The following is a 27,250-nucleotide window of genomic DNA, read 5'->3' as shown; positions in this document are numbered from 1 at the left end:
GTTTTCAAGGAACAGCACAAGCACTGTACTACTGGTTAGCAGTAGCAGAGTGCATAGAGTCCTTAAAACCAACAAAAATGGGCCCAGCAAAGGAAGGAAAACATCTGGGGAGACCCTGTAGAAAGGGCCTGGTATATCTGAGGTAGAAAGTAATCTAGAAATTAACACATTGAAAAAGAGATGGATCTTCAGCTATCCCCTTAGGTATCTGAGTTTGGGTTTGTAGGACTTGGTCCTTTTTGGATAAAGTTCCCTAAACTTTTTGCTTCCCCTTTATACCTTTTTCCTGACATGGTGTTGCCAACTTAGATGCTTTGGGTACTTTACCACTGCTGATCAGTGTCAAAGTGCAAGTGTTCCCTGTATAAAGTATAATGGTAATTGGTTGTCCATGAGTGGTATGTTTGCCTTACTAGTAAAGTCCCTAGTAAAGTGCACTATGTGTGCCAGGGCTGGTAATGCAAATGCTACTAGTGGGCCCGCAGCACTACTTGTGCCACCCACACCAGTACCCTTAAAGAGGGAACTCAGGCCTGCTATTTCATTGCCTGTGGGCAGATTGTTAAACTGCCATGGTGTTCTGACAAGTGCACCAGCTTGCCAGACCTTACTCATCCCTTTCTATGACATCAGACACCCCTATGCTAGGGCCAAGGTACCCCCTAGGCAGGGTGCAGTGCATGTGAAAGATGAGACATGTACTAAGGTGTGTACCATGCGCTGACAGTGAACTAATTTCCATTTAGTTTTTCACTGTGGAAAGGCCAGCTTGCCCATAGGACAGAATTGGGAGGCTGTGTAATATGTTTTCCAGATATTGTTTCCAAAGGCTTAAGATGGAGAGGTGAAGTTTAGAATGCCTGAACTCACAATGTAATAACACATCTTTCTATGAAGGTGGTTTTTATATTATGTGTTTATAAGACACTCTTTTAGAAGTGGCTGTTTTTTTGTGCTCTAACATTTTTGTGTGTCTCTGCCTGGTTGTGGTTTGACTGTCTGGATTTGAAAGCGATAGGATCTGGGGAATGTCTTGACCCAGGGGAGGATGTGAGACAGCAACAGGCTGATCTGCATCTGGAGTGTCGGGGAAGGAGTAGCCCCTAGAGGTGAAGAAGCCTGGGTTGGTGCCATAAAACAATTGTCCCCTCTCCTGCTGAGTGATTGAGAATCCAGACCCCCACAAATCAAAGGAAGAAGGTGTCACTGACAGGGAGGCACCCAGAACTGGTTTGAACCGGGATCAGTGCCCCCCTGAACATAAAGACTTCAAAGTTATTGAGGGGTATAACTATGAGAGCTGAAGCCCGTGAACTTTGGAGAATGGCTCAATCAAGATTGAACAAGTCTGGAGCTACTTCGTGGTCAAGAGGAACCTTTGTGAAATAATAAAGTATCCCTTGGTGGAAAACTATTTAGACATAAGCCCATATATTTGCACCAGTCACTAACATATATAATGCCTAGACAAGAAGTTTATTTAAAATAATTTTTCAAGTTTTATTTTTTTTAAAAGAGAAGAATTTCATCAACAGTACATGATTTTTAAAAAAGGCGCAACACAATTTGTAATTTCATTAAAAACATAAGCAATATGTATCACCAGCATGTACATCTAAAACTTCACAAATCTACTACAGAAAGCACTGGTTTCCAAACACAACCTGATTGTCGTGCTTGTTAACTGAGAACAGAGAAAAAACACATATGAGAGACAAACACAGACAGTATTATTTATCATTAAAGTTGCACATCAAAAAACGACCAATGTTTAACACAGTCCTGGATTTGCTTAAAGAGTCGTGTCTGCAGGAATGAGTTTGGTCTTGTGATTATGCTGGCATGGGCGTCGACGCGTTTCGATGGTTTTTAACAGTTATGTACCATCTTTTTCAAGACCGTATGATGTGTCTCTCTTAATAAAGGGCACTGGATGGTTGCCACTTTAATGGAATCCTGTAGATAAACATACTAGAATCAATAATGTGCAATGAATCATCTTATTATGAACTTACATTTTGTGCACCTGAGCTCCAAAAGGGGGAAATTGTATATTCCATTGTTCTACAAACATGGTTTAGAGGTCTTTGTACCATTTCTATATCACCATTTCTAACAAAGGACACATGGCTGTTCATAATCATTTTACATGGGAGTCTATAATGGTTGCAGTGTGTTTATATATATCATTCCACATGATACACATTATTCAGTTATCAAGTCATTGTTATCTCTTTGATATTAGAATTTATTGTACTAATATATGGGCTTCATCTGCCGTGCTCATTTCTATAAGCTGCCCCCTTGACCCTTGCTGTTGGGGTTCAAATTAGGACACCACCCCCTTTACTGGATCTAAGAGTTGGGACATGGCTCAGCATTGTTTTCTTGGCTTGTACCTAAAACAGGATATTCAGGGTTAGTTTATTATGTAAGACCTGATTACCTTATTTCATACTAGTCATATGCGTTTCCTCTGGATTCTATGTCTTTTGTGCGTATTAACATCCTAATATTCATTAAAAACTGCAACAAAAGAGAGACAATAGGAGATATTGCTATGATTTGTTATTATAACTATCACTGCTTACTTTCTGATTAAATTATTGTGACATGCCTTTACCTTAGGAATCTATTCCTGATTGTTGTTAATCGGTACATCAGCATTTATGTAGCTCGTTATTATTGTCGTCTTATCTGTGGAGAGATCTATATTAAGAATGTATCTATGTGTTTTCTTTTATTATTCATTTTCGTTTTTTAGATACTATTGAATCACCTACTTGGAAGGCACTCTCTCTTGTGTGTTCTGTTGTTGATTTAGTGAGGGCGGTACCAAGTACTTCTAACGATGTCACCACATGGTAGTTTTCGTGCTCCCCTATGTGGTTCAAAAGATATAAAGAAGAAGAATGTATCTGGGAGCCTGTTTTCACTTCTAAAGTGCCGTTTTATCTCAGAATTTGCAGGTAATATTTGTTATATTAACCTACCTCAAATGGGGTTGACTCAGCCACCTCTGAAGTGGATAAAATTCCTGTCCTTATCTACCCAAGATTCTTGTTGTGAATATGGAAGTAAAGAATAAGGTCTATATTACTGTTTGTTAATCCTTATCTTGCTTGTTAGCCAGTGCTACCAACCCCCGTTTGGCTTGTCTTACCGTTGGTTTAGTAGGACCTCGTCTCTCCACATTCGATATCCCTCTGCTGCAAACCCGAAATGACCAGAAAAAGGTGAGATGCCTGGCTTCTTTGAGCGCGCATTTAAACCCCTTTCCTGGCACTGTCATTGGGTGGCCTCCGTAACGCACAGCTGATCTTCGTTTTTTTGGCGCATTACATTTGCTGAAATCACTTGCTCGGCTGGAACGCATTTGATTTCCGCGGTTACTGCCTCGCTTTCACCCTGCATGATGCAGCGAGTACCAAGCCTCATTTTGGATTTATTTATTCCGCGTGTCAAGCCTCGTTTTGGTGCCGGACTTTACCTGATCAAATGACGGCATTAGCTTGTCACGTTATGGGCTTATTGTCTCTCAATACTACATCTTTACTCGGGGACGTGATCTCCTGAAACTAAAAATCTGTAAATACGAGCATATATTCTTATTGGAAAATCCGAGTTGGCTATAAAGTATAACCTACCCCGTTTTCCGATTTGCTTTATTCATTGTATAGTTAAATGTTATTATATGTATTTTATTATCGACCCCATTGAACATCAGATAGACCTATATGTTTAAACCTTGTCTATCAGTACATCCTATAATCACCTTAAGCCGCATTCTTAAGCCAGTACTTAACTCAGTGTTAATGTCAGTATGATCTAGCTATTCCTATTTAGGTAGTTCTTAATACTAATAGTACACCTTCTCTTATGAATGTAAGGGGCCATTTCTGGTTAGGTTTTGTATATACAGACACAATCCTCATTACTCATAATTATCATTATCTAGGTTTTTAAATGTTTATTATTATTTTTATGTACATTTTGACTTGCACACAGTGTGTTATATGTGCATAGTTTATACAGTTTTAGGTGGAATTTGAGATTGCCCCAATGTTGGATGCAATTAACTGACTATTTGCTTCATCCATTCTTCTCTCGAGTTATGGCCTTTATCTATTGTATCTAGGTAACACATGTACCATTGTTCACGTGTTTTCCTTATTCCTTCTAGATTTCCTCCTCTTCTGCTGGTGTTCACCTTCTCCAGGATAAACCACGTGAAATCATTACTGTCATGATTAAGTTTTTGAAAGAGGTCAGTCAGAGGCGCATTCTCTTTTTTTGTTTTTACAGCTGATCTGTGCTCTGAGAGTCTAGTACGGAGTTCTCTGCCAGTCTCTCCTACGTAGCCTAAGCCACAAGGGCAGACAAGTAGGTAGACTACACTTTTGCTTTTACAGTTATTTAAAGTCTTGGGAACTAATTTTTTCCCATTGAAGGTCAGAGATTTAGTTTCAATACAATTGGGGCAGATAGAGTATGAGCCACATCTATAGTTCCCCGTGGCCTTTTTATTGGTAGTCAAAGTTGTTTGGAATCTGCTAGTAGGGTTTTTGTATGTGTTTACTAGCGCATTTCTGATGGTCTTATTGCGTCTAAATGAGAAGAGTGGTTTATCTAATGGAGTTGTAAGACCATTGTTAATGATTTTCCAGTTGCGGTTACCTATGTTTTTAATTTTATTGCTTATCCCCGAATATTGGCTAACAAACACAATCCTGTTCTGAACTTTGCTTATTTTCTTTTTGTTCGTATCCAGTAAATGATCTCTATTGTAAAATCTTGCCCGTTTCAGGGACTGTTTTACAAGTTTCTTTGGATACCCTCCCTCACGTAGTTTTTTCTCCATAATTTCAGCATGGTGGTAAAAATCTTTTAAAGTTGTACAGTTGCGCCGCAGCCTTAAAAATTCACCAAAAGGGATGTTGTCCTTTTGGGAACGGGGATGATTACTCTGATATTGTAATAAAGTATTCTTATCTGTAGGCTTTGTGAATAGCTCAACCTCCAACACACCTTCTGACTCTTTGATCTTAATATCCAAAAAGTTCACACTACTAGCACTGTAGTGTGCTGTGAACCTTAAGTTTTTATCACCTAGGTTCAACCATTCTAGGAATAACTCCAGCTCCTCACTGGCACCGTTCCACACAAAGATGATATCATCAATGAAACGGTGCCAGTGGGATATGTTTTCAAAAAAGGGTGCCATTTCATTGTAGATATGTTTTAGTTCGAAATGACCAACGTAAAGGCATGCCAGGCTGGGGGCACAAGTGGCCCCCATACTGGTCCCCTTCACCTGTTTGAAAAGTTCCTCCTTAAATAGAAAAATGTTGTTTTTAAGTACCAGCTCGATGCAGCCAATAATAAAAATTTTATGTCCACCATTAAGGTTGACATTGTCCAGAATGGAGGACATTACTCCGATCGTGTCGTCCTGAGGGATGTTAGTATACAGAGCTTCGAGTCCAGGGTGACCAGAAGCTGGGTCACCCTGTCGAAGCTCTGTCCCTCAAATATGTCGATAGTGTGGGCTGTATCCTTCAAATATGACCTCTGTTGTTGTACAAGGGGCCTCAAAAAAAAGTCTGCATATTTACTTAAAGGCTCCAGTAATGAGCCTAAGCTGCTGACAATCGGTCGCATAGGTGGATTGGCATCATCCTTATGGATTTTTGGCAATCCGTATATTGCGGGAGTTATTGGATTGACATTAAACAAAAACCTATACTCGCCTTCACATATTAGGTTATTCTCTCTACCTTGATTCAGGAAATAGGCCACGCCTCTCTTGCGATTGTCAATTGTGTTGGATGGGACTGGAATATAGTGGTCAGTTACATTTAAAAGTGCCCTCATCCTGTTCTCATAGTCAGAGGTATTAAAAACCACTACTCCGCCCCCCTTGTCGGCGGGTTTTATGATTATATGGTTGCACTCTTGTAAACCTTTAAGAGCTAATCTGTGGCATTTCGATAGATTGTTTGATTGTTCCTGCGTGTAGCATAGGCTATTTATTATTTCAATTTCCACTATTCTTTCGAAAAGTTCAACATTTTTTTCTATCTGGCTTAAATTGGGAGTGAAGATTGATTTTAGTTTAAAACCTGTTGTGTTAGGTGCTGGTTCGTATTCCCTGTCTGCAAAAAACCTATTTAATCGGATTTTTCTGAAAAGGCTTTTCATATCTTTTTCCAATTCAAATTTATTTGGTGGAGCAGTGGGGGCAAAGCTAAATCCTAGTTTCAATACTTCCTGTTCCTCTCCTGTTAAGACCCTATCCAAGAGGTTAATGATGGGAAATTCATTTACCTCCAATACCGTGCATTCCTTGTTTTCAAGTAATTGGGTGTCCCCTGATTTGGAGGTGGATGGTTCCTCATAGGTTCCTCTCGGGAATAATTCCGGTAGCCTTTCTGGCCCCTGTATGGGCGTCCCCCTAAAAAAGGTTGGGGTTCTTGTTGGTAATTAGAGGCAGATCTCACTGTGTGCTCATTTCCATGTTCTTCCTCATCACTTGAGCCAGATGTTTCTGAGAATGTGATCCTCTTGTTGCCCCCTTGAATACACTTGTCTTGTATTTTGGGGTTTCTCCCACCTCTGCTCTTTCTTGCTTGTATAATAGTCTTTATTTAAGAAAGGATATACTGTCTCTGCGCTGAATTTATCTATATCTTTTCTGAGTTTAATTGACTTTTTGTTGGTTAGATACTCATGGTACCCTTCAGTCTCTTGTGCTAACTCCTCTAGTTTCTTTTTTACATCTTCAACTGCTGTGTTTTGTTTTAATGCACTCTTGAGTTCTTCTATTTGTTGGCGTTCGAGAATCATTACTTCTTGTGCAGTTTCAATAATGAGGATAAGCCAATCCCTACTACAACGGTTTGCAATATGTGACCAAACATCCAGAAACTTTTTATTGTCAATAAAGAGCCCAGGTTCATTTCTGATCCGGAGCCCTAGTGGTATAACCCCCGCTCTAAGATATCCCGTTAAAAATTCACCATGGAGTTCCGTTCTTATTAGCTTTTTTCTTAGGTTAAGAATTTTGATTAGCTCTTCGTGACCGCTTTTGCTTGTCACCGAAGTACCCCCTGCGCGTGGGTTTTGGTTTAATAACCTGTTTAGCTGATCCTCAGTAAACCCAAACGTTTTAAAGTTATCCATTATTACTTGATATTGGGCACCGTGATAGGTTGGTCAATGTTTTTTAGGGCCAAGACTATCTTATTGTTGCTCAAGCCCTGTTAGTGCAACTCTCCAGTTCAACAGAACTGTACTATAAATGTAAAATAAACGAGAGAGACCCCTTAACACACCAGGGGAATAGAGTACTAGCAAACAGTGAAATAATAAAGTATCCCTTGGTGGAAAACTATTTAGACATAAGCCCATATATTTGCACCAGTCACTAACATTTATAATGCCTAGACAAAAAGTTTATTTAAAAGAATTTGTCAAGTTTTATTTTTTTTTTAAAAGAGAAGAATTTAATCAACAGTACATAATTTTTTTAAAAAGGCGCAACACAATTTGTAATTTCATTAATAACATAAGCAATATGTATCACCAGCATGTACATCTAAAACTTCACAAATCTACTACAAAAAGCACTAGTTTCCAAACACAACCTGATTGTCGTGCTTGTTAACTGAGAACAGAGAAAAACACATATGAGAGACAAACACAGACAGTACTATTTGTCATTAAAGTTGCACATCAAAAAACGACCAATGTTTAACACAGTCCTGGACTTGCTTAAAGAGTCGTGTCTGCAGGAATGAGTTTGGTCTTGTGATTATGCTGGTATGGGCGTCGGCGCGTTTCGATGGTTTTTAACAGTTATGTACCATCTTTTTCAAGACGGTATGATGTGTCTCTCTTAATAAAGGGCACTGGATGGTTGCCACTTTAATGGAATCCTGTAGATAAACATACTAAAATCAATAAAGTGCAATGAATCATCTTATTATGAACTTACATTTTGTGCACCTGAGCTCCAAAAGGTGGAAATTGTATATTCCATTGTTCTACAAACATGGTTTAGAGGTCTTTGTACCATTTCTATATCACCATTTCTAACAAAGGATACATGGCTGTTCATAATCATTTTACATGGGAGGTCTATAATGGTTGCAGTGTGTTTATAAATATCATTCCACATGATACACATTATTCAGTTATCAAGTCATTGTTATCTCTTTGATATTAGAATTTATTGTACTAATATATGGGCTTCATCTGCCATGCTCATTTCTATAAGCTGTCCCCTTGACCCTTGCTGTTGGGGTTCAAATTAGGACACCACCCCCTTTACTGGATCTAAGAGGTGGCTGAGTCAACCCCATTTGAGGTAGGTTAATATAACAAATATTACCTGCAAATTCTGAGATAAAACGGCACTTTAAAAGTGAAAACAGGCTCCCAGATACATTCTTCTTCTTTATATCTTTTGAACCACATAGGGGAGCACGAAAACTACCATGTGGTGACGTCGTTAGAAGTACTTGGTACCGCCTTCACTAAATCAACAACAGAACACACAAGAGAGAGTGCCTTCCAAGTAGGTGATTCAATAGTATCTAAAAAACGAAAATGAATAATAAAAGAAAACACATAGATACAATCTAAATATAGATCTCTCCACAGATAAGAGGACAATAATAACGAGCTACATAAACGCTGATGTACCGATTAACAACAATCAGGAATAGATTCCTAAGGTAAAGGCATGTCACTATAATTTAATCAGAAAGTAAGCAGTGATAGTTATAATAACAAATCATAGCAATATCTCCTATTGTCTTGTAGTTCTGAAAATTCGGGACTCGTGTAATAATTCTGCACTCGAGAATAAAACTTCATCGGAACATGACGAATTTGGTATCAAAAGACCGAGAATGGCTAGTACACTATGTACAAACATTTTCGTCAATTTCAAGTGACGATTTCACCTCGAAATCGTCATTCTCGTTCTAAACCCTTGGCTTCCATTTTGGGTACAGCAGCCATTTTGTGAGTTGCCCTTTACATAGGCCTATAATGCAGCTCCATTTGATCCCAAAGGACACGTACACCTTTAATTGACTCCTCTCTGACCTGGGCAGGTTGGAACCATTGCCCAAGGCCGAACCTGTTTGGTCAGTTCCTCTCCCAGTGGCCGAGCAAGATAGCATCAAGGCTCAACAGGCCATAAACCCATCCATCGCACACACACCCTGCCGAATCTTGCTCACACCTGTCCCTGCTCTTTTCTCTCGCTTGCTTTATGATGGGGAGGTGCCCGGTTTTATTGGGGGTCCAGCGATATCTGATGAAAATGTTGGGCCTTGCCGGGTAATTTATTGTGGGTTGTACCAACTGAACTATGGCCTTGTCATCATGACTCTGCTTTTTCTTTGTAATGGAAACATCGCAATAGTATAGTAAAATGTAAAGAATGTTTGCCTAAAGCACAATATTTCGTATAAAAAGAGAAGCCTGACTTTGTGAATGGCGGCAGTCTCCTGAGAACATACATCCCGTGTTGTTGTACTTCTAGGACGCTTGTTACCTTGGTTGCAGCCAATAAAATCGATCCTTGACTTCACCTAGAAGACTCTGAGTTTCTGTGGTCTGAATCAGGAAAGTACCCGAGGTCTTTGGGTGTACCCTGGCACCGCTGGGTTACCGGATCAGTACCGGTTCTGAAAAACCCAGTACCTCAGTTGGCGCCCAGCGTTTGGGGCGATTCCAGCGGCACCGGTCCAGCCAGAGGTTCGTGAGGAGCTTCGTGAGAAAATTCTGGAGGAAGGCCAACCACTTCATCGACCCCTGCATGTCGACGTGGTCCGAAAGTCTTTGCTGCGAGGTTCCCCGCTTCCCGACGGCTACGAAGGACTGCTGCCCTGGCTATCGCCCTGATTTGGACCCTTGAAGTTTGGTAGAGCGAAACACTGAGACGAGTCTTCTGGTGACGTCATCGATATTTCAGTTAAGTATAAGTGGAGCGTCTCCCAGTCCTTAGTTGGTTCTTAGTTTGGGTATCCTTTGGGATTAATTTGGAACTTGCAAGTGCCAAAGCCGAAGGACTCGTGTATTCACGAGAAATATCGTAATCGATAATCCTTTGAAGTTTGGAGCTAGACTAGTGAGCGAAAATGTCTGGTCTTAGAGTTGGAAATTTGTTTTGTCTTGGTTGTAATAATAGGGACTCCCGATTGGAGGACTCGTGTCTGGTTCCTCCGGTTGGAACTCCAACTTACGAATTGTATGTGAAACATGGAGTAGGCCCCATCACATATAACGAAGTGTGGATCAAATACACCAGAAAAGATGGTGTTTTAAAATGGCCCTAATATGTTAGCTTTGACACCGAAATCCTAGATAACCTTGAAGTTAAACTTTTTAAGAAGGCAGCCCGGCCGGCAATGTTTGACTCTTTCCGCCTATGGCGTAAGGAGGCCAAACAGAAAGAAATTAAATTAGAGAAGGAAAATAAGAGAGAAAGGGGTATTTCGGTAATACAAGCTGCTATGCAGTTTAAAGACAATGAACAAGAACAGATGAGTGAGCAGTTGCACAGGCAACGAAAAATGGTAATAGACAAATGTTATCCAGTTTTGCCGACTCTTAAGCAAGTTGCAGCAAAAGAGCTTGAAAAAGATCCGCTAATATCGCATTTGTTGAGTTCGCCACCCCCTATGCACAAAATGCCACGGCACCTCCGCAACCTTTAGTTGCGCAACCTGTGATTGCATTGCCTCCTGCTCCTCCACAGCACCCACCAGCTGTTCTTCAGCTGGCTCCTGCTCCTCTGGTGCAGCCTCCTCAAGGCCCACCGATCACATCTGCTTCACCTATGCTTTCTACGACTTTGCCTAGTGCACCTTCTATTTCTCCTAATGCTCCCTCTGCTATTGTCTCTGCTTCTGCCTTATCTCACCCTGTTTTTCCGCCCGTTTTTCCATCAGTCTCTCCTTCCGTTCGACAGAGAATGGCCAACACTGTTACTAATCTTTTCTCACCTTTCCTCGGGTCGCCTAATACGACCCCTAACCCGGAACGAAGACAGTTGCGAAGTCAACTGCCTGACTATCGAGAGAGAGGTTTACTGAATAGTTTAGCGCATAAATGGGTTATGGACACTGTAAGATATGATGTAGAGTCTGTCATGGAAGTCTTCCGTCAATGGGAGGCACCGAAGCAGAGATACGTTTTTGAACAAATGTGTGTTTTTCTCTGTGAAGATTTGGAAGACAATGATATGGAATGCAACCCGCCCGAGTTGTGTCGTGCGCGGTTCGATTTTGCTGAGGGCATGATCGTAGGTCCCGATGTCGAGAAAGCGGTTGAGACATTGTTGTCATATCGGAGTAAGGGAAGCACTTCTCAATCACTGTTTGAGCATGGTGCATCTGGTAGGAAAACGGCGCGACAGTACCCCATGAGAGAAGTTCCCCCACAATGGAGAGAGGGTGACGCAAATGCTAACCCACCTATTCAGCCTCATTTTCAGTGTGTGTGGGTACATGTTCCTTGGAAGCGAGCTGAAGTTTTAGCCCTTAAACAGACATTGCCTGATCCCCGTAAAAATCCTGCAGGGTATTACAAAGAATTGTCACAGACTGCTGGGTCATGTATCATGAATTTAGCCAATATCGATATGTTGTTTGGGAACGTTGTTCCACAGCCTTTATGGGGAAAGATTTGTCATACAGATCATGATCAGGAATTAGGTGACTCATGGGCTAATATTGCTGCTGCACATGCCCTACAAATTGGTGGTGCTAAACCTGAACCTTTAGTAGCTGAACTCCCTGGTAGGATTATTAACTACATGAAAACGATAATGCCTGCCATGCGAGTAAATTGGGATAAGTTGTCTGCGTGTAAGCAGAAGAAAGAAGAAACGGTGTCTGATTTCTTCACCAGGTTTGAAGAAACGTTTGTCGACCACAGTGGTCAAGATATGAGCACAGAAGGTGGTCAGCGATTGTTCGTCGATAAATTCGTGCACAATCCGCTTCCAGAGTTGTGTAAGAAGTTGAAGGATTGAGAGAGTTCTTGGGCAGTTTCCTCTTCAGCACAAATATTGGCTACTGCACAATATTACGAGAATCGCGACAAAGACGAGAAAGATAGAGCAGAAAAGAAAACTAAAGAGTTGAAAACAAAGGTTTTGTTACAGCAAGCCTATCCGCCACGTGGTGGTGGTGGCCAGAATAATGGTGGTCAGAGTAACTATCAGAGTGATTATCAGCAGCCTCAACAGTATCAGAGGAACTCGCAAAGAGTCGAGTATACTCAGCCACGTGTCCCTGTAGGACCCAATCAGTGTTCGTATTGCAAGGAAGAGGGTCATTTTAAGTATAGTTGTCCTATTCTGTTACAGCGCGCGAATGGCGTTTCAAACACAAGAGGTAGAGGTGTTCAGCAAGCATCTAGAGGTAGAGGACGTGGAAACCTCCCCCAGAACACGCAGTCTCTTCCACCTCAAAATTCTATGAATAGGTTTGATCAGCAGAATAACGCATCTGGTAGAACAGCTCAGTACTATGCTGACGATTACTATGCAGAAGATGAGCATTGGGATAGTAATGATTGCTAGGACAGCCATAGACAAAGAGAGGGAGTTGTTTCAGTTCCAGTAGATCAGAATGGACCATACGTTGAGGTGATTACATCAGGTGTGTCAGAACCTTTTCTGTTGGATACTGGTGCTACAAAGAGTTCTATTATGCACTCCAAACTCCCTGGCGCACCTTTGTCTGGCGAAACGAATGTATCAGTAGGTTTTTCTGGCGCCCCAGTTAGAAATCCGATTTCTGACCCTTTGTCTCTTTCTGTTGGTCCCTGTGCATTAGAAGCACCCCTTATTCTGACAACAGGTTGTGGTGAAAATTTGTTGGGATTGGATCTGTTAAAAAGATTGTATGCGGCTTTGTACTGTTCTCCTTCAGGAGTACAGCTTACTTTAGGTAAGAAAGTGGTTTCCCCAATGTATTTGTCAAGGGATAAAATTCCAACAGAATTGTCGTTCCTGCCTGATATTCTTTGGGCTACTGGTCCTAATGATGTGGGTCTTTTAGAAATACCACCATATGTTATAACATTAAAAGCCAATGTTAAAATGCCACGAATTCCCCAATATAGAATCTCTAGTGAAGGTGAAAAAGCTTTGCTAGCGATCGTTTACGATCTGATTGAAAAAGATGTCATTGAAGAGACAAGAGGAAACGTTTGCAATAGTCCTGTTTTGCCTGTTTTGAAACAAACTGATCCCTCTCAGCCACCTGTGTACAGATTTGTGATTGATCTGAGAGAGGTGAATAAAATAGTTGTGCCACAATTCCCAGTTGTTCCTGATATTACTGCCCTATTGACTATGATTCCAGCTTCTGCAACATGGTTTTCGGTGATTGATGTGAAGAATGCTTTCTTCAGCATCCCCATTGCTGAGGAGAGCAGGGATATTTTTGGCTTCACTTTAGGAGGACGAAGCTTCCGCTTTAAACACGCTGCCCAGGGCTACTGTGAAAGTCCATCAATATACAGTCAAGCTCTAAAAACACAGCTTGATACGATTGTTTTACCTGATGGTGCTACTCTTGTCCAGTATGTTGATGATTTGCTTGTTGCTGCAGATACTAAGGAAATCTGTAAGAAACCCACGTTGTCATTGTTGCGTCATCTGTGTGATTTGCATCACAAGGTGTCACTTTCCAAACTCCAATATTGTCGACAAGAAGTGACCTACTTAGGTCATCTCTTATCGAAGGAAGGAAGGAAACTGACCCCAGAGAGAATTCAGGCAATAGCGAAATTAAGTGTGCCAAGAACACAGAGAGAAGTGCGTGCTTTCTTAGGCATTACATCGTACTGTAGACAGTGGATTCCAAATTTTTCGTTATTGGCCAAACCTTTGGTGGCATTAACGTGTAAAGATACACCCAATCCCGTTCCTTGGTCTGAAGAGTGTCAGAAAAGTTTTTCTGAATTACGCACAGCATTATGTACGGCTCCTGTGTTGGGTACCCCCAACTACAGTAAGCCCTTTACATTATATGTCCATGAGAAACAAGGTTGTGCATTATCAGTACTGACACAGTTGTTTGGAGACAGACAGCGTCCATGTGCATATTTTTCGTCGACCTTGGATCCGGTAGCTAAAGCATTGCCAAGTTGTTTAAGAGCAACAGCGGCAGCAGCTGTTTCTATTCGGCAGTCTGCTGGTTTAGTGATGAATAGCACCTTGATCGTTATGGTCCCACATGCAGTAGACATATTGTTAAACAGAACCAAGACACAGCACTTAACTAGTGCTCGATTGTCAGGTTACGAATTAACCTTGTTAGCGAGTCATGTGCACATAAAAAGATGCAACACACTTAACCCAGCTACGTTGTTGCCAATTGTAGAAGAATTAGATGCTTCAGAACAGCATGATTGTTTCCTTAAGACAGAAGAAGAAACGAAAGGGAGAATAGATCTCCTAGATACTCCTCTTGCTGAATGTGATGGTACATTGTGGGTGGATGGTTCATGTTTCAAGCTCCCGAATGGTGACACGACTGCAGCATATGCTGCCACGACTTTGCATACAATTGTTGAAGCTGCACGTATTCCACATAACTCAGCGCAAGCAGCAGAATTGATTGCACTCACGAGAGCATGTGTGTTGTCAAAAGGAATGAAAGTGACTGTCTATACCGACAGCCAGTACGCATTTGGAGTGGCTCACAGTTTTGGACGATTGTGGAAAGAACGTGGGTTCCTGACTTCGCATGGAGCTAAGATTCAGCGTGGTCAGTTGGTGAATGAGCTTCTTGAATCACTGACCTTGCCTCTGCAAGTGGCGATTGTGAAATGTAGTGCTCACAAGAAGGTGACTGATGATGTTGGTCGTGAAAATGCATTTGCTGATGAAATCGCGAAAGAAACTGCAAGGAAAGTGATGAGCCGAATGTATGTTGCAGGCCCTGCAAGATGGGTTGGTGCTGTTGGAATGTGTGAAGACACGATAGAGAGTGTGAAGTCCATTCAAGCTGAGGCTACAAAGAAAGAGTTGAGCATGTGGAGAGAAAGTACGGGTAGAATGGATGCGAATGGTTGTTGGATTGAATTGTCAGAGCATCAGAGATGGTTGCTACTCGATGCGTATGTGCTTGCAGTGGTTACAATGGCTCATGGAATGGCTCACATCAGCGTGAAAGGGATTTGCAAGTTGTTGGCTCCAGTATGGCAAAATTCAGGAATTCCCAAGTGTGCAGAGAATGTGGTCAAGAATTGCATGGTGTGTCTGAAACACAATCCTGGTAGGGGAACCCCAACTCCAGCTGGTCATTTTGCGCCTCCTACGTATCCATTTGAGGTTTTGCAGCTAGATTTCATTCACATGGAGAGGTGCAACAACTTAAAATACGTACTCGTTGTTGTTTGTGCCTTCTCAAGATGGGTGGAAGCATACCCCCTAAAAGACAATACTGCCTTGTCCACAGCGAAAGCCCTTGTGAAAGAGTACTTCCCCAGATTTGGAATGCCTAGGATGGTCTGGTCTGATAATGGGAGTGAATTTGTGGGTCGTGTGATGAAGAATGCATGTGAAGGGCTAGGCATTCGGCAGAAGTTCCACGCTGCAAATCACCCCCAATCAGCTGGATTAGAAGAATGTTACAATGGCACGCTTAAGTTAAAACTAGCCAAAATTCAAGCGAGCACAGGTCTTAAATGGCCTGATGCTCTACCCTTAGCACTCCTATCCACCAGAATGACTGTACATTCGCGAGTGAAACTAAGTCCCTATGAAATAGTCTTCGGCCGTCCGGCCAATATATGGGGAGTGCCAAGGCCCACTAAGTTCAGCGAAATTGAACATCCTGTTTTGCTTGATTATCTGTATGAATTGACGGCTAAATTGCGTGTTTTGCATCAACAGGTTCACGACACCCTGCCTCCGGTCTCTGAAACTCCAGGTCACGCAATCGACCCTGGATCCTGGGTCCTTGTCAAGAATTTCCAACGGACCAAGAACGAGCAGCCCAGGTGGACCGGACCGCACCTCGTCCTTCTTTCCACAAGATCAGCTGTTCGAGTGGAAGGGAAGAAGCACTGGATCCACGGGGTCCACTGTAAAAGGATCCCTTTACCCCTGCCATATGACCAGTGGGTCCAGAAGGGTGTCGCTGACTCAGAGACTGACACCGTGCCACGACTCCTGCCTTACAGTGATGCACGAGTAAAAGGAACTAACTCTGAACGTGAAAGTGAGAACATTTTGCAAGAAGCTGTGCCACCATCAAAGCGATTGAACGCTTCGGAGCCTGAACTCCTGTTTCAGGACCAGACAGTACCAGGGAAAGAACGCTATAATTTGAGACCAAGACCTATGGACAAATAAAAAGTTCGTTTTCTTTTTCCCTCCAAGTACTATTTTTTGAACGTGCAGCTCTCCCATCTGAGAAACTTGCTTATTTTTGTTTTTCGAACCGCCATCTGGGTTCCGCTGCTAGGGCCGCGATTGCTTAAAGTCTTTGGGGTGCAGCTGACGACGTTAGGTCGGCAGTTCTGGTTGATCCAAGGGAGTTGCCCTAGACTGACAGAAGCATTCCTTAGCAGAATCAACCTCCCATCGCGGGCAGCACTTTAGAGAGGATGGAGTTTTCCGAGATGGAGAGACCTGCCCAAAGAGTGAACTTTAAAACCAGGATCTGCAAAACAATGACAAGAAAGAGCTTTTTAATATTGTGTATTTTTATGTTATTCAGTGTGATGACGTTTTTAATAGGATATGTTTTGTTCTCTTTTCGTGTAACATTTGCACCCACTACATCCCCTACACCTCCTCCTCCTACTGTTTCCTCTCATTCTTTTCACCCTCTACCGGACCATGAATCCAATAGAAGGTTAGAGTTCTTTAATAACTCCTTTGTTCAGCTCTTACACCAACACCAACTAGTAATGAACACAACTAACTATTGGGTTTGTGGCCTCATGCCTCACACTACGGACAAAGGTATCCCTTATCTGGTCCTGCCTTTCAGCCATAATGGTTCTGTGTGGGCATACAGAACAATGTTCATATACGCACGTGAAGTCCAACCCCTACGTTCTGTTAAAGACAACCTCAAGACTAGCGCCCTAGTCAAAGGCATAGTTGACATGATTAAGGAAGAAATTTCTTATGAGGCTACCCCGGAAGATGAGATATTTGCATATATAGTATGGAACGTGACCGGATATGGAGCTACTTTAAGTGAGAAACAGCAAACTATAAGATCGTCCCCGATTTGGATTGTACCCCATCAGGGTCACTTATGTCTGCAAGGTACTGGCAAGAATCCCAGAGCTCAGTTAGGGAAGAGTGTCTGTACAGAAACGTATGTTTTTGGGTCTCAGACTTCCCCTGCGTTTCTAGCAGCTAAGGGTACCTATTTCATCTGCCATGATAGAGCCTATACATGGTTGCCCCCTGACTTTTCGGGCTCATGTTTTGTTTCGTTCCTGTTGCCTCCCACCTACACAGCAGCGGCAGATTACCACAGAACAAGGATAGTTAGAGGTGTCTTGAGTAAAGAAGACACTGCAGGTCAAGAATTTGGGGACTTTGCAAAGGGTTTTCTGCCGTTCTGGGGATCCATGGTTAACAGCAGAAACATAAGGCAATTGACAAGGGTAGTTGAGTCTACCATGATTGAAACTGCTGGTGCCCTTAGTAACTTGACTGCTGAGCTCCAGTCGGATCGTCTTATGACCCTTCAGAACAGGGTCGCTTTAGATGTCATACTTGCAGACCGAGGTGGGGTATGTAGATTGATCCAGTCAAGTTGCTGTATTTTCATCCCAGATAACGCTCCAACAGTGTACCAGGCCATCTCCAAACTGCATAAGATTTCCGAATCTATTCATGTGGATAAAGGAGATTGGTCATTAATGGGGTGGTTCTGGGAACTGATATCCGGCTGGGGATGGAAAATTCTGATGGTCATTGGGATGGTCTTAGCCATTCTTTTCATGTTCTGTCTCTGCGTGCAGTGTGCTCCTGCAATCTGTGGCCTCTGTGTTACATCATGTGTAAGGAAACCTGTATCAAGAGACGAGCTAAGTACTAGGATGATGTTACAGCAACATCTCAATGACTTTAGGAATACAGATCTGGACTCAGATTAGCATGAGGATAGATTAATTGCCTATGTAAGGGCAAAAGGAGGGATTGTAGTTCTGAAAATTCGGGACTCGTGCAACAATTCTGCACTCGAGAATAAAACTTCATCGGAACATGACGAATTTGGTATCAAAAGACCGAGAATGGCTAGTACACTATGTACAAACATTTTCGTCAATTTCAAGTGACGATTTCACCTCGAAATCGTCATTCTCGTTCTGAACCCTTGGCTTCCATTTTGGGTACAGCAGCCATTTTGTGAGTTGCCCTTTACATAGGCCTATAATGCAGCTCCATTCGATCCCAAAGGACATGTACACCTTTAATTGACTCCTCTCTGACCTGGGCAGGTTGGAACCATTGCCCCAGGCTGAACCTGTTTGGTCAGTTCCTCTCCCAGTGGCCGAGCAAGATAGCATCAAGGCTCAACAGGCCATAAACCCATCCATCGCACACACACCCTGCCGAATCTTTCTCACACCTGTCCCTGCTCTTTTCTCTCGCTTGCTTTATGATGGGGAGGTGCCCGGTTTTATTGGGGGTCCAGCGATATCTGATGAAAATGTTGGGCCTTGCCGGGTAATTTATTGTGGGTTGTACCAACTGAACTATGGCCTTGTCATCATGACTCTGCTTTTTCTTTGTAATGGAAACATCTCAATAGTATAGTAAAATGTAAAGAATGTTTGCCTAAAGCACAATATTTCGTATAAAAAGAGAAGCCTGACTTTGTGAATGGCGGCAGCCTCCTGAGAACATACATCCCGTGTTGTTGTACTTCTAGGACGCTTGTTACCTTGGTTGCAGCCAATAAAATCCATCCTTGACTTCACCTAGAAGACTCTGAGTTTCTGTGGTCTGAATCAGGAAAGTACCCGAGGTCTTTGGGTGTACCCTGGCACCGCTGGGTTACCGGATCAGTACCGGTTCTGAAAAACCCAGTACCTCAGTCTCTCTTTTGTTGCAGTTTTTAATGAATATTAGGATGTTAATACGCACAAAAGACATAGAATCCAGAGGAAACGCATATGACTAGTATGAAATAAGGTAATCAGGTCTTACATAATAAACTAACCCTGAATATCCTGTTTTAGGTACAAGCCAAGAAAACAATGCTGAGCCATGTCCCAACTTTTAGATCCAGTAAAGGGGGTGGTGTCCTAATTTGAACCCCAACAGCAAGGGTCAAGGGGGCAGCTTATAGAAATGAGCACGGCAGATGAAGCCCATATATTAGTACAATAAATTCTAATATCAAAGAGATAACAATGACTTGATAACTGAATAATGTGTATCATGTGGAATGATATATATAAACACACTGCAACCATTATAGACCTCCCATGTAAAATGATTATGAACAGCCATGTGTCCTTTGTTAGAAATGGTACAAAGACCTCTAAACCATGTTTGTAGAACAATGGAATATACAATTTCCCCCTTTTGGAGCTCAGGTGCACAAAATGTAAGTTCATAATAAGATGATTCATTGCACTTTATTGATTTTAGTATGTTTATCTACAGGATTCCATTAAAGTGGCAACCATCCAGTGCCCTTTATTAAGAGAGACACATCATACGGTCTTGAAAAAGATGGTACATAACTGCTAAAAACCATCGAAACGCGTCGACGCCCATACCAGCATAATCACAAGACCAAACTCATTCCTGCAGACACGACTCTTTAAGCAAGTCCAGGACTGTGTTAAACATTGGTCGTTTTTTGATGTGCAACTTTAATGACAAATAATACTGTCTGTGTTTGTCTCTCATATGTGTTTTTTCTCTGTTCTCAGTTAACAAGCACGACAATCAGGTTGTGTTTGGAAACTAGTGCTTTTTGTAGTAGATTTGTGAAGTTTTAGATGTACATGCTGGTGATACATATTGCTTATGTTTTTAATGAAATTACAAATTGTGTTGCGCCTTTTTTTAAAATTATGTACTGTTGATGAAATTCTTCTCTTTTTAAAAAAAAATAAAACTTGACAAATTCTTTTAAATAAACTTTTTGTCTAGGCATTATATATGTCAGTGACTGGTGCAAATATATGGGCTTATGTCTAAATAGTTTTCCACCAAGGGATATTTTATTATTTCACTGTTTGCTAGTACTCTATTCCCCTGGTGTGTTAAGGGGTCTCTCTCGTTTATTTTACAAGAGGAACCTTTGCCATGGAAGAAACAACTGAAGAGACTGAAGGAAAGAACTGACCCTTGATGTGTGTTCTGGGGCTTGCCTGCAGTTTGCTGTTTTAACCAAGGAAAGGCTAAAGGACTTTGCTGTGCTGTGTCCTGAAGTAACTTATCCCCAAGGGCCCGAGGTGAGCTGGCTTCCTGTTGCGGAAACACAGGAATACAAAAGTTTCCAGCCTGAACCCTTCGTTAGGATCGTTCTGTTATCATGTCCACCGGAATCCAAGTGAGTATCAGCGGCGCTGTGTGCGTGTGCTTTGTGTAGCCTGAGACCTTCGTGAGGATTGCCTTGTTAACGTGCACACCCGGAATCCAAGTGAGTCTCAGCGACGCTGTGTGTGTGTGCTTGGTGCAGCCTGAGACCTTTGTGAGGATTGCCTTGTTATCATGCGCCCGGAGTTAAAGTGAGTCTCAGCGATGCGGTGTGCGTGTTCTTTGTGCAGCCTGAGACCTTCGTGAAGAGTGCATGGTGATCGTGCACCCGAAGCTCAAGTGAGTTTCAGCGACTCTGTGTGCATGTGCCGTGTGGCAGCATAAGATCTTCGTAGCAGTAATTGACGGAATGGCTCTCCTGGAGAAGCTGAGCCACCTTCCTGAGCCCGCCGTTGCCAATTCACAAAGATTGCATCGGAGGCCCAAGTCGCTGGAAGAGAAGAGGAGAGTGAGGTCGCACCCCCCAGGTAATGTGTGTTGACGCCTGGGGCGGGGTGCGTGCTCAGAGGGAGACGCTCTCGGCCTTTCTCTCATTCCAGCAGCGCGAGCCACTGCTTTGGCTCATATCGCGGCCCATACTGGCCAAGGAAGTGGCAGTACTGTGGCCGGAGTGCAGAGCTGCACTTTTTGTTGTACCATACCCGTGTTGAGAGGGGTTAACTGCGAGTCAGCACGAGTGGCGGAGAGACCACGTAAGGCACCGTGATAAGTGCTGGAGTGTATCACGCATTACTTTGTTTCTGCATAACGAACTACCTGATTAGCGTATTACGAATTGCAATCTTCCTGCATAACGAACTACCTGATTAGTGTATTATGCATTGCATTATTTCTGCATAACGAAGTACCTGGTTGTTGAGTTACGCATTCCATTATTTCTACGTTGCAAGGTGCCTGATTGTTGTGTTACACATTGCATTACTTTTTCATTGCAAAGTGCCTGATTCTAGCATTACGAACTTATAGTATATCTTTTTATATAAAATGTATACTTGTTTTTATAAAACTCGTGTGGAGTCCACTTGTGATGTCATCATTGGGTTGCTGTGAGCGTGGTTGCAAATACTTTCCACATTTGCCTTGAAAATAAGCCTGGCTGCTTGTGCCGAGCTACCAAGGGGGTGAGCGGGGGCTGCCTCAGAAGGTGTCCTTCCTTTCCCTGACGTGGAAACAAGGGTCCCTATTTGGCCTAATGTACCTACCTCAGACAACCAGTGATCCCGGGTCTAACAGGGTTCAATATGGATATGTGGAAGAAAGAAGTTCCAGAGGGATGAGCCCTACAGTTGGAAAGGTATTTCCCAAACCTCTTCTATCTTGCTGAGAGCAATGCAAGGCAGTGTTAGGAGTCTGCGTTTAGGCTACTGGTCAGTCGATAGGGTATGAATAATTTGGAGAAATGCTTTGGGGCTCTGGTTGCAATGACTTGTAACATTCACATGGTTTTGCAGGCAAGCCTTTGTTAAATAGGTACTCCTAGCTTCTTTAGGGACCCACATAACAAACCTCTTGGGTCTAGGTCAAATGCCGCCCTCAAGCTGAAGAAGCTTGGTGTACCTGAAGCTCTCCTTGACCAGATAATAAGACTGCATCACAATAATTATGATCAGGTCTGCTGGGGACCCCAGTGTGAACTAACTGATTGTATTTTAATACGAAGGGGAGTGAGACAAGGAGGCATGCTCGCGCCTACGCTCTTCTTACTTTATGTGAATGACATTATAAAAGCTCTTCTAGAGTGTAATCATGACTTCACCAAACCAGAAGGGGCCCAAGGGCATTCACTTCTATTTGCTAAAGATAATCTCTTGTTGTCACGAATGCCGAAGGGTCTACAGTTAAAAATTTAAAGGCATACTGCGAAAATAAGGGACTAGAAATCAATATGAATGAGACCAAATACATGGTGCTCAGACCACATAAGACCTTTAGAGGGAATATATGCTTCCGACAGAAGAGGGTTGAACGTGTCACCAAATCTGAGTACCTGGGTATAATGCAAGTTGTCCTGGACTCCACATATACAAAAAGCATCAGGTAACGATATCCAGAGCCATTTCCTCAGCCATTGAAGTGTACAAGCTCAGAGAATGGGCAGCTGTCTTATGTGGCTCCGAACTTTGGGGAACAGACAATGCTGAAAAGTTGACACTGAGTGAGAACAACATTGGAAGGTCCTTATAATATCTCCTCAAAAGTACCCCTCTTCTTCCTCTGTTTCATGATCTAGCCCTTAACCCCTTCCATGCTCATGACGGAACGGTTCCGTCATCAGCGTCGGTGCTCCGGTGCTGATGACGGAACATTTCCGTCATGAGTCAATGTGATTTATGACCCTTCAGCACTGCAGCGAAATTCGCGCAGCACTGAAGAGATTAAGAGAGTAGAGCACGCTGCAGTCTTAAAACCTCTACTCTCTGTTGGATGAGGATTTGGACAGTACAGGAGCTTGCTCCATAGAAGCAGGGAATGAGGGAACTACTGGAGTTAGATAATTTCGTCATTTTCCCGTCGTTCCAGCATGTCGAATCCTGGCTTGTCAAATTAGGCTTAAGGTGTTTTTAGACTGATCCTCACTCTTTGACTATACTCTCTAAAAGGGATTGAAATCAACTTGATGGTACTACGTTACTGATAACCTATATCAAGGTTCCAGGCTGGGAGATTGCCAGGCCAATTTTTGGATGTTAAGCCTAGACCACATTTTGAAATGTTTATCATAAAAGCCCAGTTGGCAAAGACACTTTGGGCCATATGTATCAATATGTATCAAAATGTTCTTTTGCGATTCTCAAATAGCGATTTTTTTGCGAATCGCTCTATGAGAATCGCAAAATGCTATGTATGTAGAATTTGCAAATAATTTTGCGAATCCTACATATTCCTTAATTGCAAATTCAGAAATTGTGATTCGCAATTAAGGAATACCTCCCCATTCATTCCTATGGGCCTAGAGGCCCATAGGAATGAATGGGAAGACATTCTCAATTTGCAATTCTCAATTAGAGATTCGCTAATTGAGAATGCAATTTCAAGGGTGTCAGGGTGTCAAAAGGACACCCTGTTGCACCCCTCAAATGTTCATCTGTGAACATGTGGCACACATACATGCCCTAAGGGCATGTATGTGCACCATATGGCACTTTGAAAAATGCAAAAGGTGCATTTTTCAAACAAATCGCAAATTACCACCAACTTGAAGTTGGTGGTAATTTGCGATTCCTTACGGCCAAATTGCACTTTTTCTGTGCTTCTTACATCGTTGGTAATATAGGGAATCACAAATTTTGCAATTCCTTATTTTGCGAGGCTGTTTTCTGTTCATACATCCCACTTAGCCCAATTGCGATCACAATTTAGAATGATACATATGGCCCTTTATATAAAGTTCGCTATAACATTTTAAAAATTAAGTCGGATACAACTAAAAGGAAAAATGGCAATGGTGACTCTGGAAGGTGTATTTGTACCTTGTGCAACTGAATGTCAAAGAAAATGTGGCACACATTTTGTATTTTTGCCCAGTGTATGCGAGGCAAGGAAAGACATTGTTACATCCATTATGTCTTTATTTAGGGTTCAGTAAATATTAAGCGTCTTGAAAAATGACACATTCCCTCACACAGCGTTTAGTCTAAGTGGCTATTTATTTGCAGAAGGGCTCCTGCAAAGGGCGGGCTTGAATTTTTTAAATTGCATGACATTTTCAAAGATGCTATTGCAATGTTGATGACTATCTGGACCTCCTGTATTGGTTATTGTGTTGTATGTCTGTTTAAAAAAAACCAATAAGAATCATATGACTGTACAGACAAATTTCAGTGGTATTTATAAAGTACTTGCACTTAGGTTTTTATAGTTTTAACTACCATCAAGTGATTGGTATAACTGGTGGACTATTAAAGGGGGATACAGATAATGGAAATTCGTAATACTGTGCATTGTGCATGAACTTTTTAACTTTTGACATATTTGTTAAAATGTCGTAGTTGACACGTGTTAAGTTTATGTTATTAGAGATGGGAACTTTGGTTTTAAGTGTAACGAGAAGCATTATAAATTTAGAATAGATAAATGTACTTTGGTGGTGTGTAGTAGATTTTTGCATTGGCAACCCGTTATACAGTTCTCCTCGAGTCTTACTGATTCAAGAAGAACAATTTCTCTAAGAATCTGTGGCCTGTTTTTGTGTAATCATGAATGACAAGTTATCTGGTTTTTAAGATTATTCTATTCATTGTAATATATTGTATTATGTTTTTGAGGAAATCATTTTTCGAAATAAACCATTTGTTACTACTACTAATGGGCAGCTTGTTGAGCATTCTCTGGGCTGAAGTCACGTGGTAAGAGTATTTCAAAGTAAAGAAGAAACGGGCGAAAAAATATGTTGCTTGTTCATCAATGCTTTGGTTGGTAAACCTTCATAGATGGCTTTAAAATAACTGATACATGATAGAGCTACTGCCATGATCAGAACAGTATGGCCTTCAGTCTGCAGAAGAGGGAGTATCAAGAGCATTTGTAAGAGGTGGAAGGCATGTTTTGTGTCACCGAGTTCACCTGGGTAAAGAGAGACCATTCTGTGACGAAGATGAGGCCCACATTCCTGACAGTTTACATAGGTGTGTGAGGGCTGCCCGGAAAGAGAGTGGCCAGGCAGTGATATCAGTCTCACGGTTTTTAGGGCCTTAGAGAAGGATATCTGCTTCAATGCCATTCATTGAGAACCAGCTGCTGCCTGTCATCCACCATTCCCTTTTGTGTTTTGATATGTGCTTGAATAATATTGACAGAAGCATTATAGTAATTGTGACTTTTTCATGTCCATGCCAAATAATTGCCAATTCAACATATCCTAAAGTTTCTTGATTAAAGTTACTGAAATGCTTTGTTGTCCCACAGGTTCTGAATGACTTCCACTATCAAGGCTACAAGGATGCTGTTCTTTTCTTACATAGTAACAGTAAGTTTGGAGTACCAGGGGTATATGGATTGCATGAATCCGCACCCGTCTACATATAATTTGATAGATCATGAAATGCCTACTACAAAGTAAATAACCAATTAATTGATAGAATCCTATCTGCACCCACCTGTCTTCGCTGGCAGGTGTTCATATAATGTAACCACCTGTGGTGTCGCTATACTGATGGATTGGAGATCAGGCCCACCTTAAACTGAAAAGTGCTTATCCCATGTCTTTGCCAAGTATTTGGCACCGTCTAGCTGAGACAAAAAGTTTCGATAAGGAGAAAGAGAGAGAAAGAGAGGAGTTGGTTTTCATTTCATTATTTTCCATTACAGATGAACAAGGTCTCTTTTCTCAAATTCATGTATTTAATTTAAAGCTGATGTATGAAGTGGATCAACGCACCACTGATACCAGCCTACAAGGCATTTCTGACCTGTGTTAAATGTTTGTACTATTTAGCTGAACTGTCCTATTAGAGTGATGCAAACAGTGTCAACATTGGGTACGATGCAAACCTTTTGAGGCTGATGCATCAAGCATTGCATTTGACTACCTCGCTACAGTAAAACTGGCCATGGTAATCTCGGTCTAGCTCGGCCACCGAGCACAATGCTGTTGATTGATGTGTTTGGCCACCGGATAACCTTGGAATACAGGAAGAAAAGAAAGGCCAAGGAGCTCATGGGAGTAAGGGTCACCCACACGAAGCAGTTTCCCACCGCCAAGAACAGTACAGATCCCATTGGATATGTGTAGAGGGAAGGCTTGCTGGAGTCAATGACCAGAGAGAAAGGAGGAGGAGATTGTGGTTGGACGACAGGGGATAAAGACATTGTGGGGCTGGCTGAGTCGTGTTCATGAGATCATGGCAGCCAGTCCCTTGGGTACCCTGAGGAACCCAGGCACGGTAATTTAGGCATGGCATCGTGGCCAGGGAATGTGGGTGAGAAATTCACATGGGTTAGGTTTGTTGGGACAGGTTGAAAGCGTTGCCTAAATGGTCATATTATGCTGCAGGAGTGGTGTGGGGCAGACCCATGGGAACAAGAATCGTGCAGAAATAAACATAGGGTCATCGCAAGCAAGATAGGGAAGGAATAGCCCAAGGCCAAAGTCCACGGAACATGCAGGGTGCGTCAAAGCGTGTCCTTCAGCAGGCAGACTGTGAGAAAGTGGTTCTATATATACTGGACTAGAATGAAGTACAGTGTGTATAGAGTCCACCAACCCCAGAGGTATAATAGAGGTAAAAGTCAGAACTGACCTTACTCTCCAAAGTGGTAGCTTGGTCGAGCAGTAAGGCAGTACCAGAGGACAGTGTACAGCATTTGTTGTACACAGTCAGTCAGCAAAAGGTTTCACACACTCAAGGTCTGAACTCCAGGCCAATTGCTTTTATATCCACAGATATAGTTGTTTAATTTTTCGAACCAACAGTTATAAAAATATACTTTTCTCGTTATGAGTACTCTCATGTAATTACTTTGCAAAAGAGCAATACAGTTTGTACACACAATTAATACAGTATTGACAGTAAGCAGCACAATCCTAAAACACACTATAGCATTGAGCTCAATGAGTTTTCCACATGTAAGTACAGTTGATTACTATACAGATTACTTTAGTAGTCCCAGGACCAGATTCTAGGTTCAGTCCTGGGGTCTAAGCGGGAACCAGATTAGCAAAAACATTTTTGTTACTGTAGTGAA

The 27,250-nt window shown here is 42.1% G+C and overlaps 1 protein-coding gene across 3 annotated transcripts in view; it reads left to right on the top strand.

Moving 5' to 3' along the window:
- The window catches only part of LOC144753590 (omega-hydroxyceramide transacylase-like), an 878,827-nt gene that overhangs the window by 546,720 nt on the left and 304,857 nt on the right, over window positions 1-27,250 (top strand). For all 3 annotated transcript variants that reach the window (XM_078641230.1, XM_078641231.1, XM_078641229.1), the window contains one exon: window positions 25,472-25,532. In XM_078641230.1, coding sequence (XP_078497356.1) covers window positions 25,472-25,532 — 61 coding nt within the window. The remainder of the gene's footprint in view (window positions 1-25,471; window positions 25,533-27,250) is intronic.

The sequence above is a fragment of the Lissotriton helveticus genome, chromosome 5_1 (genome assembly GCF_964261635.1).
Source record: "Lissotriton helveticus chromosome 5_1, aLisHel1.1, whole genome shotgun sequence".
NCBI lineage: Eukaryota > Metazoa > Chordata > Amphibia > Caudata > Salamandridae > Lissotriton > Lissotriton helveticus.
This window is presented reverse-complemented; position numbering and strand designations above follow the sequence as displayed.